General features: G+C 37.2%; 2 protein-coding genes across 5 annotated transcripts in view; one reads left to right on the forward strand and one right to left on the reverse strand.

Annotated features, from left to right (window-relative positions):
• The window catches only part of Mmaa (metabolism of cobalamin associated A), a 441,074-nt gene that overhangs the window by 26,885 nt on the left and 400,776 nt on the right, over positions 1–13,413 (forward strand). The gene's annotated exons all lie outside the window — the stretch shown is intronic.
• The window catches only part of Otud4 (OTU deubiquitinase 4), a 45,372-nt gene that overhangs the window by 21,068 nt on the left and 10,891 nt on the right, over positions 1–13,413 (reverse strand). For all 4 annotated transcript variants that reach the window (XM_052166194.1, XM_052166196.1, XM_052166195.1 and 1 more), the window contains exons 4-10: positions 9,715–9,761; positions 9,041–9,113; positions 7,097–7,178; positions 4,739–4,871; positions 1,859–1,913; positions 1,528–1,645; positions 1,374–1,438 (exon numbers count right to left, since the gene is read on the reverse strand). In XM_052166194.1, the coding sequence (XP_052022154.1) occupies positions 1,374–1,438; positions 1,528–1,645; positions 1,859–1,913; positions 4,739–4,871; positions 7,097–7,178; positions 9,041–9,113; positions 9,715–9,761 (573 nt within the window). The remainder of the gene's footprint in view (positions 1–1,373; positions 1,439–1,527; positions 1,646–1,858; positions 1,914–4,738; positions 4,872–7,096; positions 7,179–9,040; positions 9,114–9,714; positions 9,762–13,413) is intronic.

Here is a 13,413-nt window from a genome sequence, read left to right on the forward strand (position 1 = left end):
AGAAAACTATAATAGAGAAAGAACTCCTGGAAATCGAATGGAGAGAATACAGGGGACAGCAGTCTACAGAGCAGCCACTCTATAAATTATTACTACTATCTTTCTGTTTTTATACTAAAACCATGTAGTAATGTTAATTTTGCCCCTTAAAAAAGGATGCTTCTAGCCGGGCGGTGGTGGCGCACCCCTGTAATCCCAGCACTCTCGGAGGCAGAGGCAGGCAGATTTCTGAGTTCGAGGCCAGCCTGGTCCACAGAGTAAGTTCCAGGACAGCCAGGGCTATACAGAGAAAGCCTGTCTCGAAAAACCAAATCCAAAAAACCAAAAAAGAAAAAGGATGCTTCTACTGTTCCTTACCAATCCCAATAATAGTAGCTAACTGAACTGTGTAGATATGGGTTCCTAAGTTTCTTCTAGGCAAACTGTACACACTAACCCTGAGCACTGGCCAGTGGCTGCATCACGTAAGACAATACAGTAAACAAGCCCTGCTCTACAAAGACTCCCTTTTTTCCAAGTCCTGCGCTGATCTCACTCCTTTTTAATCGCTTTTTCTCAAGAAAGTTTTGCAATAAAAACGATTTTTTAAAGATTAATTAAATTTTTCTTAAATTTTTATGTGTAGGTTTCTTCTGCCACCTGTGGAGTGCTCACAGATGCCAGAAGAGAGCACCAAATCATTTTAAGCCTCCTGATATGGGTACTAGGAACCAACTCAAGATTCCCTCAAAGAGCAAAAGGGGAGCCAACTTGCCAGCCTTTTTGTTTTATTTTTGAGACAGTGTCTCACTGTATAGTCCTGGCTGGCCTGCTGGAACTATGTAGACCAACCAGACTGGCCATGAACTCACAAAAAACCACTTGCCTCTGTCTCCCAAAGTGCCGAGATTAAAAACATACATTACCACATCCAGCTTCACAAGCCATTTTTTTAAACAGCTATTTCTACCAAAAAGTTTAAAGTATATCCTACATACTTGAGTAAACAAATCACCTGTGTATCATTCTAGTCGCTTAAGATTTCAGGTAAACTGTATTCAATAAAATGGACAAACACCCAGAATTCAGGAGGCAGAAACAGGCAGATCTATGTGACTTCCAGACCAGTCTGGTCTATATAGTTTCAGGCAAGCCAGGACTATACAGTGAGACTGTATAGACTGTCTCAAAAACAAAACAATTAACAACAAAATTGTAGCTTTACAAATGTATAAATTTCAGCATTAAGATGATTCTATTTTTACTTGCATGTATTGAATTCTGAAATTCAAATTATAACTACAGTCAAACTTCAGTTGGCTGTTCCTTTCGAAAGTATCAGAAAATGTAAGATTCAAGTCAGGTCACTTTCTCATTTGGTAGACATCACTTACGTTGCATTTATCTCCAACTTCATACTGTAAGCCAGCAGCAATAGAATAATCACGTTTTTGTTGAGCTGTTAAAAAAAAATTAAAATATATTGTAAAATTTCATTATCTTCAAGTGCTACAAGGCAATTTTACAAAAGATTTAGGTTTAACTCACCTTGTTTAGACTTCAACCAAATTTCATACTCCACATTTCTGTAGACTGCTGGGTTGAGTGACTTAAGAACCTTTCTGGACAAAGGAAGGTCAGCTGAGTTCCCATTGTTCTTAGGGTTCTAAATAAACAATGTCAAAAGTCCAATCAACACAAAAAAAATGCTTTTAAAACAGTTTTAAATATGCCCAAAAACTTTATTTTTTAAGCAGGAAGCAGCAAGTCAATTTCTTACTAGCAAAGCAACACTGATTATAGAAAATGATCATCAAAAAAAAATCATAAGTTCTTTACATATAAAAGTGTAAGTTAAAAATATTAAAAAATAAAATACCTCACTGCCTGAGGGTTTAAGTCCATTCACATCAGCAGCAGTAGTACTTTTACTCCTATAAAGGAACCATTATTAGAAAATGAAAATTTGCATGTAATCAACTTTTACCCTCAACTACATGCCAAGAATATGAGGCTACAATAAACTCTTATAAGTATCTATCTATACAAAGTATATGTATGTATATACAATATGTGAGCATATTATATATACAGTAAATGTCTGTACATATAAAAATCAGACTTAATACTAGTAATTCTTACTGATTTAGTAAACAGAAAAACAGAAATGGTGGCATGTTGCAGTATCTGAACAGATGAAACAATGTACAAAAGATTCAACATAAAATTTTAAAAAGTGTTACAAAGCTTTTAAAAGAACTGGTACAATCAAATTAAAGCATTTATAATAATAAATGCCAAATACTCCAATTGTAAAAATGTCAAGCATCATAACCACCTTTTTGTAAAAAACACTTCCTAATTTTCAGTACAATCAAGACCCATCATCGACCCACTTTTTATTCGCTGAATCTACAAGTGGGTTGCCTACTATGTTCTGCACACTATGTATTAGTAGACTGCTTGGGTCTAAGCAGTGACAAACAAAAAACTGCCCGTAGAATCCAGTAAGGTAAACACAAGTAAGTACCAGTACAATAAGAACTAAGTCCTAGGAAAACAAAAGGTAGCAAGCACAGCAGCAAAAAGTGGTAGGGAAAGGCCTCACTGAGGTCTCTCTGAGTAAAAGAAAGGTAACAGTTAGAAGGTGTATCACACCTAGCATTCAAGGCAGAGAAGAGTACACACAAAGACCACACACAGGGTGGCCAAGAGGTGATGGCACTCCAGATGAAAGGTTCTACTTAGCCCCTGGAATACCTATCCTACAACTCCTCTAAGAAATCCACCTCTATGTTTCAAAATAACCTCCAAATATTCACTAAAGGGAGCAAGAGCTTAGTGTCTAGACTGAAAAACAAAAGAATCACTCATCATTTCAAGTACACTTCCAGACCCACCAATATGAATGTGAAAATGATCAAAGAACATATTAACACATCTTCCCTCCTAACCTCCTTTACCACACTAACCTTATCTATCCTTGAAAAGATTATTGAGTGTTTGTCCTCTCTTAAAACTGATGTGACAAATAAAAAAGGGTTTGTTTGGTTTTGTTTGGTTTTTTATAACACCCTCCTTCTAATACAGAAGATTCAGACTCAGGGCCTCCCATATGCTAAGCAAGTACTTAATCTTTGAGATATATATATATATCAATTAAAGTAAAAAAATTAAGCTACATTTCAAGGGCAGTGTAAAAGGAAAAAAATCAAGCATAACAACACACACATCCTCCCTGGGTCCCTCAGGTAAGCTTCTCCAGCTCACCAGTCCTGTGTCCAGAGTCATACCCTAGATTTGTTTCTATAACAGGACAAACATCTACAAAAGGCCACTTTAATGGCCCTCTCACTCTAAGTGTGGGTAGCAAATTAAAATAACATAGCCACCCCCTCACATCTGGATAAGGTTGTGTGTCTGGAGAGGCAATTTCTATTTGTGCATAATTAATCAACACATATTAGAACAAAATTTACAACATCGCTGTTCAAACATAAATAATGGTCATATCTTCAGTCCAAATCGGAAAATTTTAATTCAACAAATTCCTAGAAAGCAAGCATGACGACACACACCTGTAACCATAAACACTTGGGAAGAAGACAATCAGTTAATCAGGAGAGAAAGTCACTCTTAGCTACACCACAGTACAATCCAGGAATACTTAAGACCCTGTCTCAGAAAAAAAAAAAATGGGAGAAGGTGGAGCACAGAATGGTCCCATGGTTTTAAGATTCCATTCTGCTCTTGCGGAAAATTCAAGTTCAGTTTCCAGAACCTACTCAGGAGGCTCACAAGAACCTGTAACTTTAGCAACAAGGAACATGTCATCTGGCCCAGAAATGTCTACACTCATTCACACATACACTCATAATTTATGGATCTACTAGAGAGTGCAGCCCAGTATCAGTGCTTTGCCTAGCATGCATACAAATGCATAAACCTCTGAACTGCTATCCAGCACAGAAAATGGGGGAGGGGCCCTGCCCTTCAAATCAACAGCCATGCATACACACACTTGAGTGTAAGAGCTAAAGAGTTAAAGCTCAAGGGGAGCCCTTCCCCTAGTGTAACACGCACTAACATAATAGATGATGCTCATAAATAATACTTCAAAGTTGATATCTAATGTTGCATACAGGCTTAGCATCAAAACTTAATACATAATGATTTACCTGACATGCTCTCATGTAAACATATTGTCTTTTTTAGAAAATACTGAGGCTTCTTTAGAGAATTTAAATAAACCCTAATCTATCTAATTAGCAAAAAAAAAAAAAAAAAAAAAAAAAAAAAAAAAAAAAAAAAAAAAAAAAAAACCTAAAAATATGGTTAGATGTCCAAAAGTATGCCTTTTCAGGACTGAGAATCTTTATGACTCTCACCCAACTCCACAGTGAAGCACTCCTTATTCTAACAGAGGTGGCAGAAGCAAAGGAAGGAAACTATGAAAAGGTCACAAAGATCAAAACAATGTTTTTCATCACTGGATGTGTAAACAAGTTAACTTTAGTTTTACAATGTACACACAGATTTTACAAATCTATTCTACATGTTTACCGATTACATACATATAAATTCCCACTAACCAGAAACAACTTTGAAAGACAAAACCATTACAGAAACTAGGTCAATTCATGGCAGCAATAAAGAACCTCTGCTGCATATCAATGCTTTATGGATGCACACCGTAACATATGAAAATGTTTCCTTGGGTGACACTAGAAAGACACTTAGGACTGAGATGTGGTCTTACTTGCAACTGTCGTCCTCAGAATCTGATATCTCACTGTTGCTTTCCTCAGCCACCTCAGATGCTTCTAGTCCCATCATGATTTTAGTAACATCAGTTTTAAATACCTTCTCATACAGCAATTCATAAAGGAGAGCTGTAAGTAAAGAGTATGCAACGTTAGGTGTGTCCTGGAAGCAGGACAAGTGTGACAGCAGCACCCAGGCTTCTGAAATGTTAAGTAGTCATATTCAAACCCTTAGAGCCAACAGCACCATTTAATCTCAAAGATATCTAGAAAGCAACAGGAACGTCGGTGGTACATACAATTCAAATTATCACTTAAAATTACTACATTCTTAAAACCCAGCTAAAGAGTACCAAATCTATGAAGCAAACACATCAGGAAAAGTGAAAACCTTTAGCAAGCACTACTTGATTCTGCAAACATTAAAGCTCTGTTGAGTTCTCACATTTAATCTCAGCACATGAAGTACTACTTAGTCTCCCAACTTTGGTATGTCACACAAGAGGCCTAACCCAAAGGTTTTAGTTGGAAAAAATTAAGCATCATTAACTTCGCAGAAAAGAGAACAGCAGAACACTAGAATATAGCAGCTGATAAGGCAGAAGACTTAAGATTTCTTGCCTTAGTTCTCTAACTGGAACATTAGATCAAGTACTCATCAAGTTTCTACAAATCATGAGTATGTTCACCACAGTCCAATTTCATGCTTTAACTTTACATAATGAGCTAAAGAGACTCAGAATATATATTCTTAGGGGCTTGAAAATGGCTAAATTGCTAAGTGCTTGGTATATAAACATTAAGGATTTTGAGTCCCCAGCACTCAGAGAGAAAAGGCATGTGGGCACCAAATGCTTATTTATTATCGTAGCACCAAGGAGGTAGAGACAGAAGGAGCTTTAGCAGTTGCTGGCCCAACAGTCTAGCTTTAAAAAGTGACCTCTGGCCAGGGTCAGTGAGTGATCCGCTCAAATGTAAGCTGGAAAGCCACCAAGGACATCCAATGTTGACCCCCAAGCTGTATCACTTACTGTCCACTCCCAATATTTACACACATGCAACATAATACAAAAAGGGGGAAGAAAACCAAGAAAGGCTGACCCTGTGTGGTTATGCATATACATAACATATACAAACCTAATATGCACACTTACAGACTATATTCTCAGTCATCTCTGAAGGAAAGAATATTTAGACTTACTTGCTCAATTAAAAAATGAATTCTAAAAGCCAGGCAGTGGTGGCACACACCTTTTGTCCCAGCATTCGGGAGGCAGAGGAAGGTGAATCTCTAAGTTTGAGGCCAGTCTGGTCTATAGAGCAAGTTCCAGAACTGCACAGAAAAACCTTGTCTCAAAAAAACTAAAAGGATTATTAAAAATAAACAATAGGGACAGGGGAAAATGTTTATACTAAAAAACTCAAGAACAGGTGAATTGTAAAACTCATTTATTACAATAAACTTCCTCAAACTAAGCGTACTAAGAACTCATGCCCACCGTCTAAACAAATCCCCACAATCTGTCACAGACCGTGTATCTTCTCCCAGATTCCGAGTAAGAGGAGATCAGAAGTCAGACTCACCCACGGGCAGTACAGGGAAGGCAAGCTACAAAGGCTTACCTTTCCCAAAGCTGAAACGTCCTAACTTTGACTAGCTAGAAAAGGGGGAGACAGATAGAGACGTAGCCCAAAAGATAGCTCAATATTTCCGCCTTTAAAACATTTACTACTTACTTTTACTGATCGCTTAAGACTAGAGAAAAAAGTCAAGTGTAGTGGTATGTCTAATTCTAGTACTTGGGAGGCAGAGGCAAGCAGTTCTGAACTCAAGGTCAGCCTGATCTACATAGGACATCCCAGGACAGTCAAGGTTACATAAGTGAAACTGTTTCAAAAAACAGAAAGGAAAAAAAAGAAAAGAAAAAAAAAAGCAATTACATGTACAATACTACTACTCGCATGGGAAAAAGGAAGTGCAAAGCAGGAGGGGCTATTTCTCTCCTCCTTAACCAGCATTCTTACTTGTATGGAGGGGAGAGGAATTTAGCCAACCAGCAAATATTTAGGAGAACCTGTAGAAACTAGATTCCACAATGAGGCAGAAAATGTCACTGATATCTGCTGGGTAGAAGCTGCATCCTACAGTGCACAGGAAGCACCCCACCCCAGCAGAAGAATCTGGCCCCAAATCTCTCAATAGGGCCAATGGTAATACAATCAAATGAAGCATTTATTCAATCACTTGGATTTTTTTTAAAGTTATACAATAACAATGTGAAAAACGGATATAAATCCTTCCTAAGGCTGCAGCGTAGGCTATAATTCCTATATGAAGAGAAGATGATACTTACACTGACACATAGCAGAACTATCTTTATAGGTTATAGGATAGACAATGTCATAATGATTTCCATTCGAAAAACACAGTAACACCTAAAGGGAAAGCATGGAACATTTCAGTCAATCACATTTAACATTCACAAAGCAAACTGTCTCCAAAGCCTCTGAATACCACATTCTCAAAATTGTATTTCAGAAATAACACAGCTCCAATGTTGTCAAACTAGTCCACAACAATATAGTGAAAAGCCAGGTAAGTTCTGTTTTGCTGTTTTTTGAGACAGTCTCATGTATCCTAGGCTGGTTTCAAACTCACTGTCTAGTGGACACCAGCCTTCAGACTCCTCGACCCTCCTGTGCCCACCCCTGCAGTGCTGGGGTTAGAGATAAGCCCCCGAAAGCCCCATCTAAAAATGTTTCTAGAACCACAAAAAACAATTGCAAACATTTGTTTGCATTTAGGGAGGATGAAGCAGGGGGGTCACAAGGCAAAAGCCAGTCTATATAGAGAGACCATCTCAAAAACCCACAAATAATAAACACCAGACATCATATATGATCTCAACTACTGAAAGAACAAGAAAATTAAGGTGTTGAGATGGTTCGGTGGATAAGAGCACTTACCGCTCTCGCAGAGAGCTCTTATCCACCGAATATATATACAAATATATATATACAAATATATATACAAATATATATACACAAATATATGTATAAAGATATATGTATATAAATATATAAATATATAATATATAAAATATATTTTAAATATATATTTATTAATAAAATATATATATTTAAAATATTATAAGAAATCATTCCAAGTCAAGTTCAGTGACACATGACTATAATCATAACACATAAGAAGCTAAGGCAGGAGAATTAAGATTTTGGATTCAGTGGGACTTTGGAAAGAGAAGAAGGAGAAAAGGAAAGGAAAAAGGAAAAAGGAAAAAGGAAAGGAAAGGGGAGAGGAAGAGGAAAGAAGAGAAAGAGGAGGGAAGAGATAAATAAGGGGGAGAAGAAAGGAAAAGAGGAAGGGGAAAGGAATGGGAGAAAGGAAAGAGTTCTAAAACTATTAATGCTAACTTCTATGACAGAATCAACAATAGTTGTTCCTGATTGTCAGTTTTAAGTATTTTCTACGTTACTGATTACTACAACACAAAGAAATGTACACGTACTGAATAAAATATGCTATAACCCAAAAATTATAGTTGAAAAGATCAAAGCAAGGCCAAAGCCCTTTATCACCCCCATCCTTCAACAGGGCATCTCCCACACTCATTTCCTTCCCCCTCCCCTCACAGAAGCAGAGTGCCCTTCACCTTGGCCTGTATGACTGCGATAAAGTAAAATTCTCTTACAGTGAATCAGCTTTTTTTTCTTTCTAGGTTTCATAAAACTTTTCCACTGCTTCTACTATGAGCACATGATGCAGTGATACCATCGCTACTAAAATTACCTTTACAAAGGGAAATACAAACAGCAAGATATATATATATATATATGTCTGAATAAAAAGCAGAGCCGACTTTCGCAAGTTATTTAACTACTTAATGTCATGATGAAACAGTAATAATCTTGGTCATATAAACATTTTTTAAATATTATTTATTTAGTGTATATGAGTACACTATAGCTATCTTCAGACACACCAGAAGAAGGCATTGGATCCCATTACGGATGGTTGTGAGCCACCATGTAGTTGCTGGGAATTGAACTCAGGACCTCTGGAAAAGCAGTCAGTGCTCTTAACTGCTGAGCCATCTCTCCAGCCCCATAATTTTTTTTTAACATGACTAACTGAACTTGAAGAAATAATACCATAACTTTCATAAAGCAATATTTTAAGAATCATTTAAGTTTAAAAGTATAGCTTAGGATCCCAGCCAAGGTAGCAACTAAGTAGATCTTCTACTTAAATATTCTTTAATACTTCAAAAAAGTCTTACCTTCTCAGGAAAATTATTTTCAGTTACATGTGAAGGAGAAACATTTGGCTCCTGATATATTACAAAATCTTTCCTGGAAATAAAACTCAGATATTACTTTTAAAAGAATATATTTCACAAATTGAAGTTATTCATTTATCTATATATGAGGCAATGTTCTAGGCACTGTTAAGCATAAAAAAGAAAAACAGAAAGAAAATGAAATAACTGCACTATAAAATACCAGAAGCATGTTCTCTAAAAATTAAAATTTCAAAAGAATTTACATGTAAGCTCTACAACATAAATGACTTCACAGACAATTCTAAAAGGAAGGCTTGCTCTCAAAGAAGCTGTAGCAATGCGATGTGAACAGCTCCTGAGCTCTGTTCTAGGCCAGTCAATGTTACTGACCCCAAGAATAAGCCCTTTCTCTATGAAGCTGATAAACAATAGTTTTTAAGACATAGTCTAATATTTTCTGTGCCTTTTTCAAAGATCACTCAGGAATTAAAACATTTAAACAGTGCTATCTAACCATCAAATTCCAAATGATACAATTAAATACAGACTTAAAGCCTTAGGGAAGGATGATGTATAAAACACCTTTTAAGTTTTAAAAATTTTAGTTGAATGTAATATACTAATTTTCCAGTATTTTATTTTACTGTTTACTTAAGTGTTCTACAGTTTACCTGTACATAAGAGAAAGGGCACTTATTTCCACTTGTCCTACCCATTCCTGTGTTGAGGAAAGAAAAGTTGGCACGTAAGTATCTCACTTTTTGCAATATACATCATGCACATTCTCCATAAACAAGACAGGGTTTTACTGTGTAGCTTTGGCTTTCCTGATACTCACTCTGTAGAGCACACTGGCCTTGAACTCACAGATCAGCCTGCCTCTACCTTCTGCGTGCTGGTATTAAAAACATGCACCACCACTGTCCGTCCATAAACATCCTTTATATAAGTATACCATTAGTATATTATTATTAAGTCACCTAAGAGAACACAGAGTTGGCCGAACAGATAAGCCATCTTGTTGCTGTTACAAAGGACCCAAGTTTTGGTTCCCAGGACAAACAAGGCAGCTAATAACTACCTAAGTCCAGTTTCAGGGGATCTGCCCCTCTTCTGGTCTACTAGGGTACTGTATACACATGGTGCAAAGATGTACATGAAGGCAAATCATTCATCATATTCATAAAATACAAGAATTTTTTTAAAGTCTCTAGTGGGGCAAAGGGGAAAAGATGCTCAAAACACATATATATTACATGAAAATGACCATATGTAACTCATCATAATAAAATAAAAAAATTAACAGAAAACACCCTTAGTACAAGGAACAGGAGTCATTTGTAAGTAAGTTGAGAACTCGCCTAAAATCTTCTAATCCAGTACTTAGAAGCTTGGCACATGAGGCCAAGAATGAGACATAAAGAAAAGTTATTTCACCTTCAGGATGAATCAAGGAACAATAGAAAGCATTCTAGAACAAAGGAAATCTGTACTGCTTAAAGTCACCTGAAGCCTTTCTAGAAAGCAAATGGCCAGTACATACAAGGAAAGAAAAATGAATGCCCCTGCATTTCCTTGACTCAGCAGTTCAAACTCTCTACAATTTACCCTGATGGAATGTTTTATATGTCCACAAAAGTATATAGGAAGGTAGTAATAATGCAACATATTTGTCACAGTGTTAAAAATTCCCAAGAATTTCAAGTAATAAACTGATCTGTCCACTCTGTAGAACATGCTGCATACACTGCAAAGGAGTGAAAAGATCTTTCCTGTCTTAGTAAGTTAAAACAAAGTCAAAATCAAATCTGTTTTTAATAACTAAGCTATGTTATCTGCACGCATATGTGTCCAGAGAACTAGAAGGGAGTGCTATGGTTTAGGACTGTTCACTCTTTAAGACCTGGCCGCCAGCTGCTCCAGTGTTTCAGGAGCCCTAGAGCTTAGCTGGACAAGCAGGGAGGAGGAGGCATGTCTTGAGGCATCCAGGCCAGGCTAGCTTCCTGTTCCATCTCCGCTTCCTGGTCCTATGAGACGTACGCAAACATCTGCCACACGCCCTCACTACCAGAGCCAAGAACACTATCATCTCAAACCTTAAACAAAAAGAGCAAGAAGGAAAGCAAGCCCTCTCCTCCCTTAAGTTGTTCCTTACTAAGTATGTGGTCACAGCAACAAGAAAACTAATGCAAGCATATCCTAAATTCACAACAGAGACAGGAAATCCAAGACAAAAACCAAATCATTATATACCTGTATTTAAAACCTTGTAATATAAGAATGCAACCCTAGGTTACTTGCAAAAGCAGTAGTCTTTACACGGAGATTCTGTGAACGAGCTGTGACAAAGCAAACTCCACCACTTCCAAAACACAAGTAGCACACAGAAGAGCATTTTAGACAGTGCTGTGATTTCTAACAAGCCTACATACGTCTAACAAGCCTACGATTCACTAGTGCTTTCAAATCAGCTTTGGTTTTCAAAACAAAATAGGTGACACATACTGAAACAAACGTTTTGAAATAGGCCTTATCTTAATAATCAGAGCTTCTCATAAATACTTCCATGTGATACCCTCTGGCAGAGAAAATTCACTGGTAGGAGACTGTTAGTTCTCCTCACTTCTGGAACAAGGGCCACACTGAATTTAAAAATGTAAGTTTCAAACTGAAGAGATAGTTCAGGCATTAAGAGCACTTGCTGCTTCAGTCTTCAGTCCTCAGCACGTACACAGTGGCTTCCAGGGAATTCAGGATCCTCTCTCTTCTAATGTCCAGACACAAGGGATGCACACAGTGCATATATATCCATAAAATTAGTAAAACAAAATAATTTAAGAAAATAGTCTACCAGCCTTATCTAATGAGAATAACGTATCTCCTTACAAGTAACCTTCCAAATAAATTCTATTATAATCTGAATAATTAAACAAATGCCATCACAAAACATTATCTTCTTCCTAACTAAAAATCAGCCAGCAAATGTGAACTTTTATTTCTTAAAAGAAAATGAACCAAGCAGTGGTGGCACACTCCTTTAATCCCAGAACTCGGGAGGCAGAGGCAGGCAGATCTCTGAGTTCTAGACCAGCCTGGTCTACAGAGTGAGTTCCAGGACAGCCAGGGCTAACACCTGTCTTGTAAAACCAAAAAATAAAATGGGGGGGGGGGGGGAGGGGGTGTCAAAACAAAAATTGCAAGGAGGTCCTCCAAAAAATACACTGCCAATGCACAGGACTTACATGTAAGATCAACAGCAATTAAAAAAAAAAAAAAAAAAAAACATCATTTATGAACAAGCATCGTATCAGCAGATACAGGGATGGCAAATAAGTACTTTAAAATGTTCATCACCATGCAAATCTAAATCACAATGAACACTTAAAAATGTAGAACTACATGGCTCATAAATAAACAATAACTGTTCAGCCACTCTGGAAAAGCTGCAAAGTTTCTCATTAAGCTAAATATATATTTGCTTATGGCCCAACGATTTCATTCTCCAAGAGAAAATAAAGTCCAATTCTAAGAGCCCAGAAGTGGGAAACAGCCAAGTATGATAAACAGATAAAGTGTGTCCATCTATCCAAAAGACTACTCCCTACAAAATAGAAATAAAAACCATGTGAATGACTCTCACAAGTGTCCCATTATGCAAGCAAGTCAAACATGTAAGACCACAAAGTTTGTCATTCCTTTTATAAATCTTAAAAAGCAAAACCTAGAAAGCAGATTGATAACTGCCAGGAGCCAAATTAAGCACTAAAAAGCATGTGGAAACTTCTTAAAGAATGACTGATTGACAACTCTATAATTTGTGCTGGTGATTTGTGAACAAATAAGTTGTGGATAAATGTTAAATCCATATGGACATAACATGTAAGAAAGGACATCAATTTGATTTTAACAGAGTTCACAAAAACATTCTTGTTTGTTTGTTTCAGACAGGGTTTCTCTGGGTAGCCCTGGCTGTCATGGAACTCACTCTGTAGACGATGCTGACCTAGAATTCAAGAGATCTGCCTACCTCTGCCTCCTTAGTGCTGGGATTAAAGACGTGTGCCACTGCACACCTTTAAAGAAAAAAAGAGAAAATGAAAAATAATGATTGAGTCTTCATGACAAACACTCTGAGTTCTCCTAACCAGATGGAATTAAAAGATTGACCACAATAGAAGCAGGGTAGAGTGCTGGTCAGAGCCTAGGAAACAGGAGAGGAAAGCACGATTAGTGAGGATAAGGAGTAGCTGCTTCCCGTGCCTAATGCACAGAGAGAACACCACTAAGACTGGCTACATCTGTGTATTTCAAAATACTAATGGAGACTTCTGTTCCCAAACAAGAATGATGACTGAAGTGACAGATCCACG

The sequence above is a fragment of the Apodemus sylvaticus genome, chromosome 21 (assembly GCF_947179515.1).
Source record: "Apodemus sylvaticus chromosome 21, mApoSyl1.1, whole genome shotgun sequence".
Lineage (NCBI taxonomy): Eukaryota > Metazoa > Chordata > Mammalia > Rodentia > Muridae > Apodemus > Apodemus sylvaticus.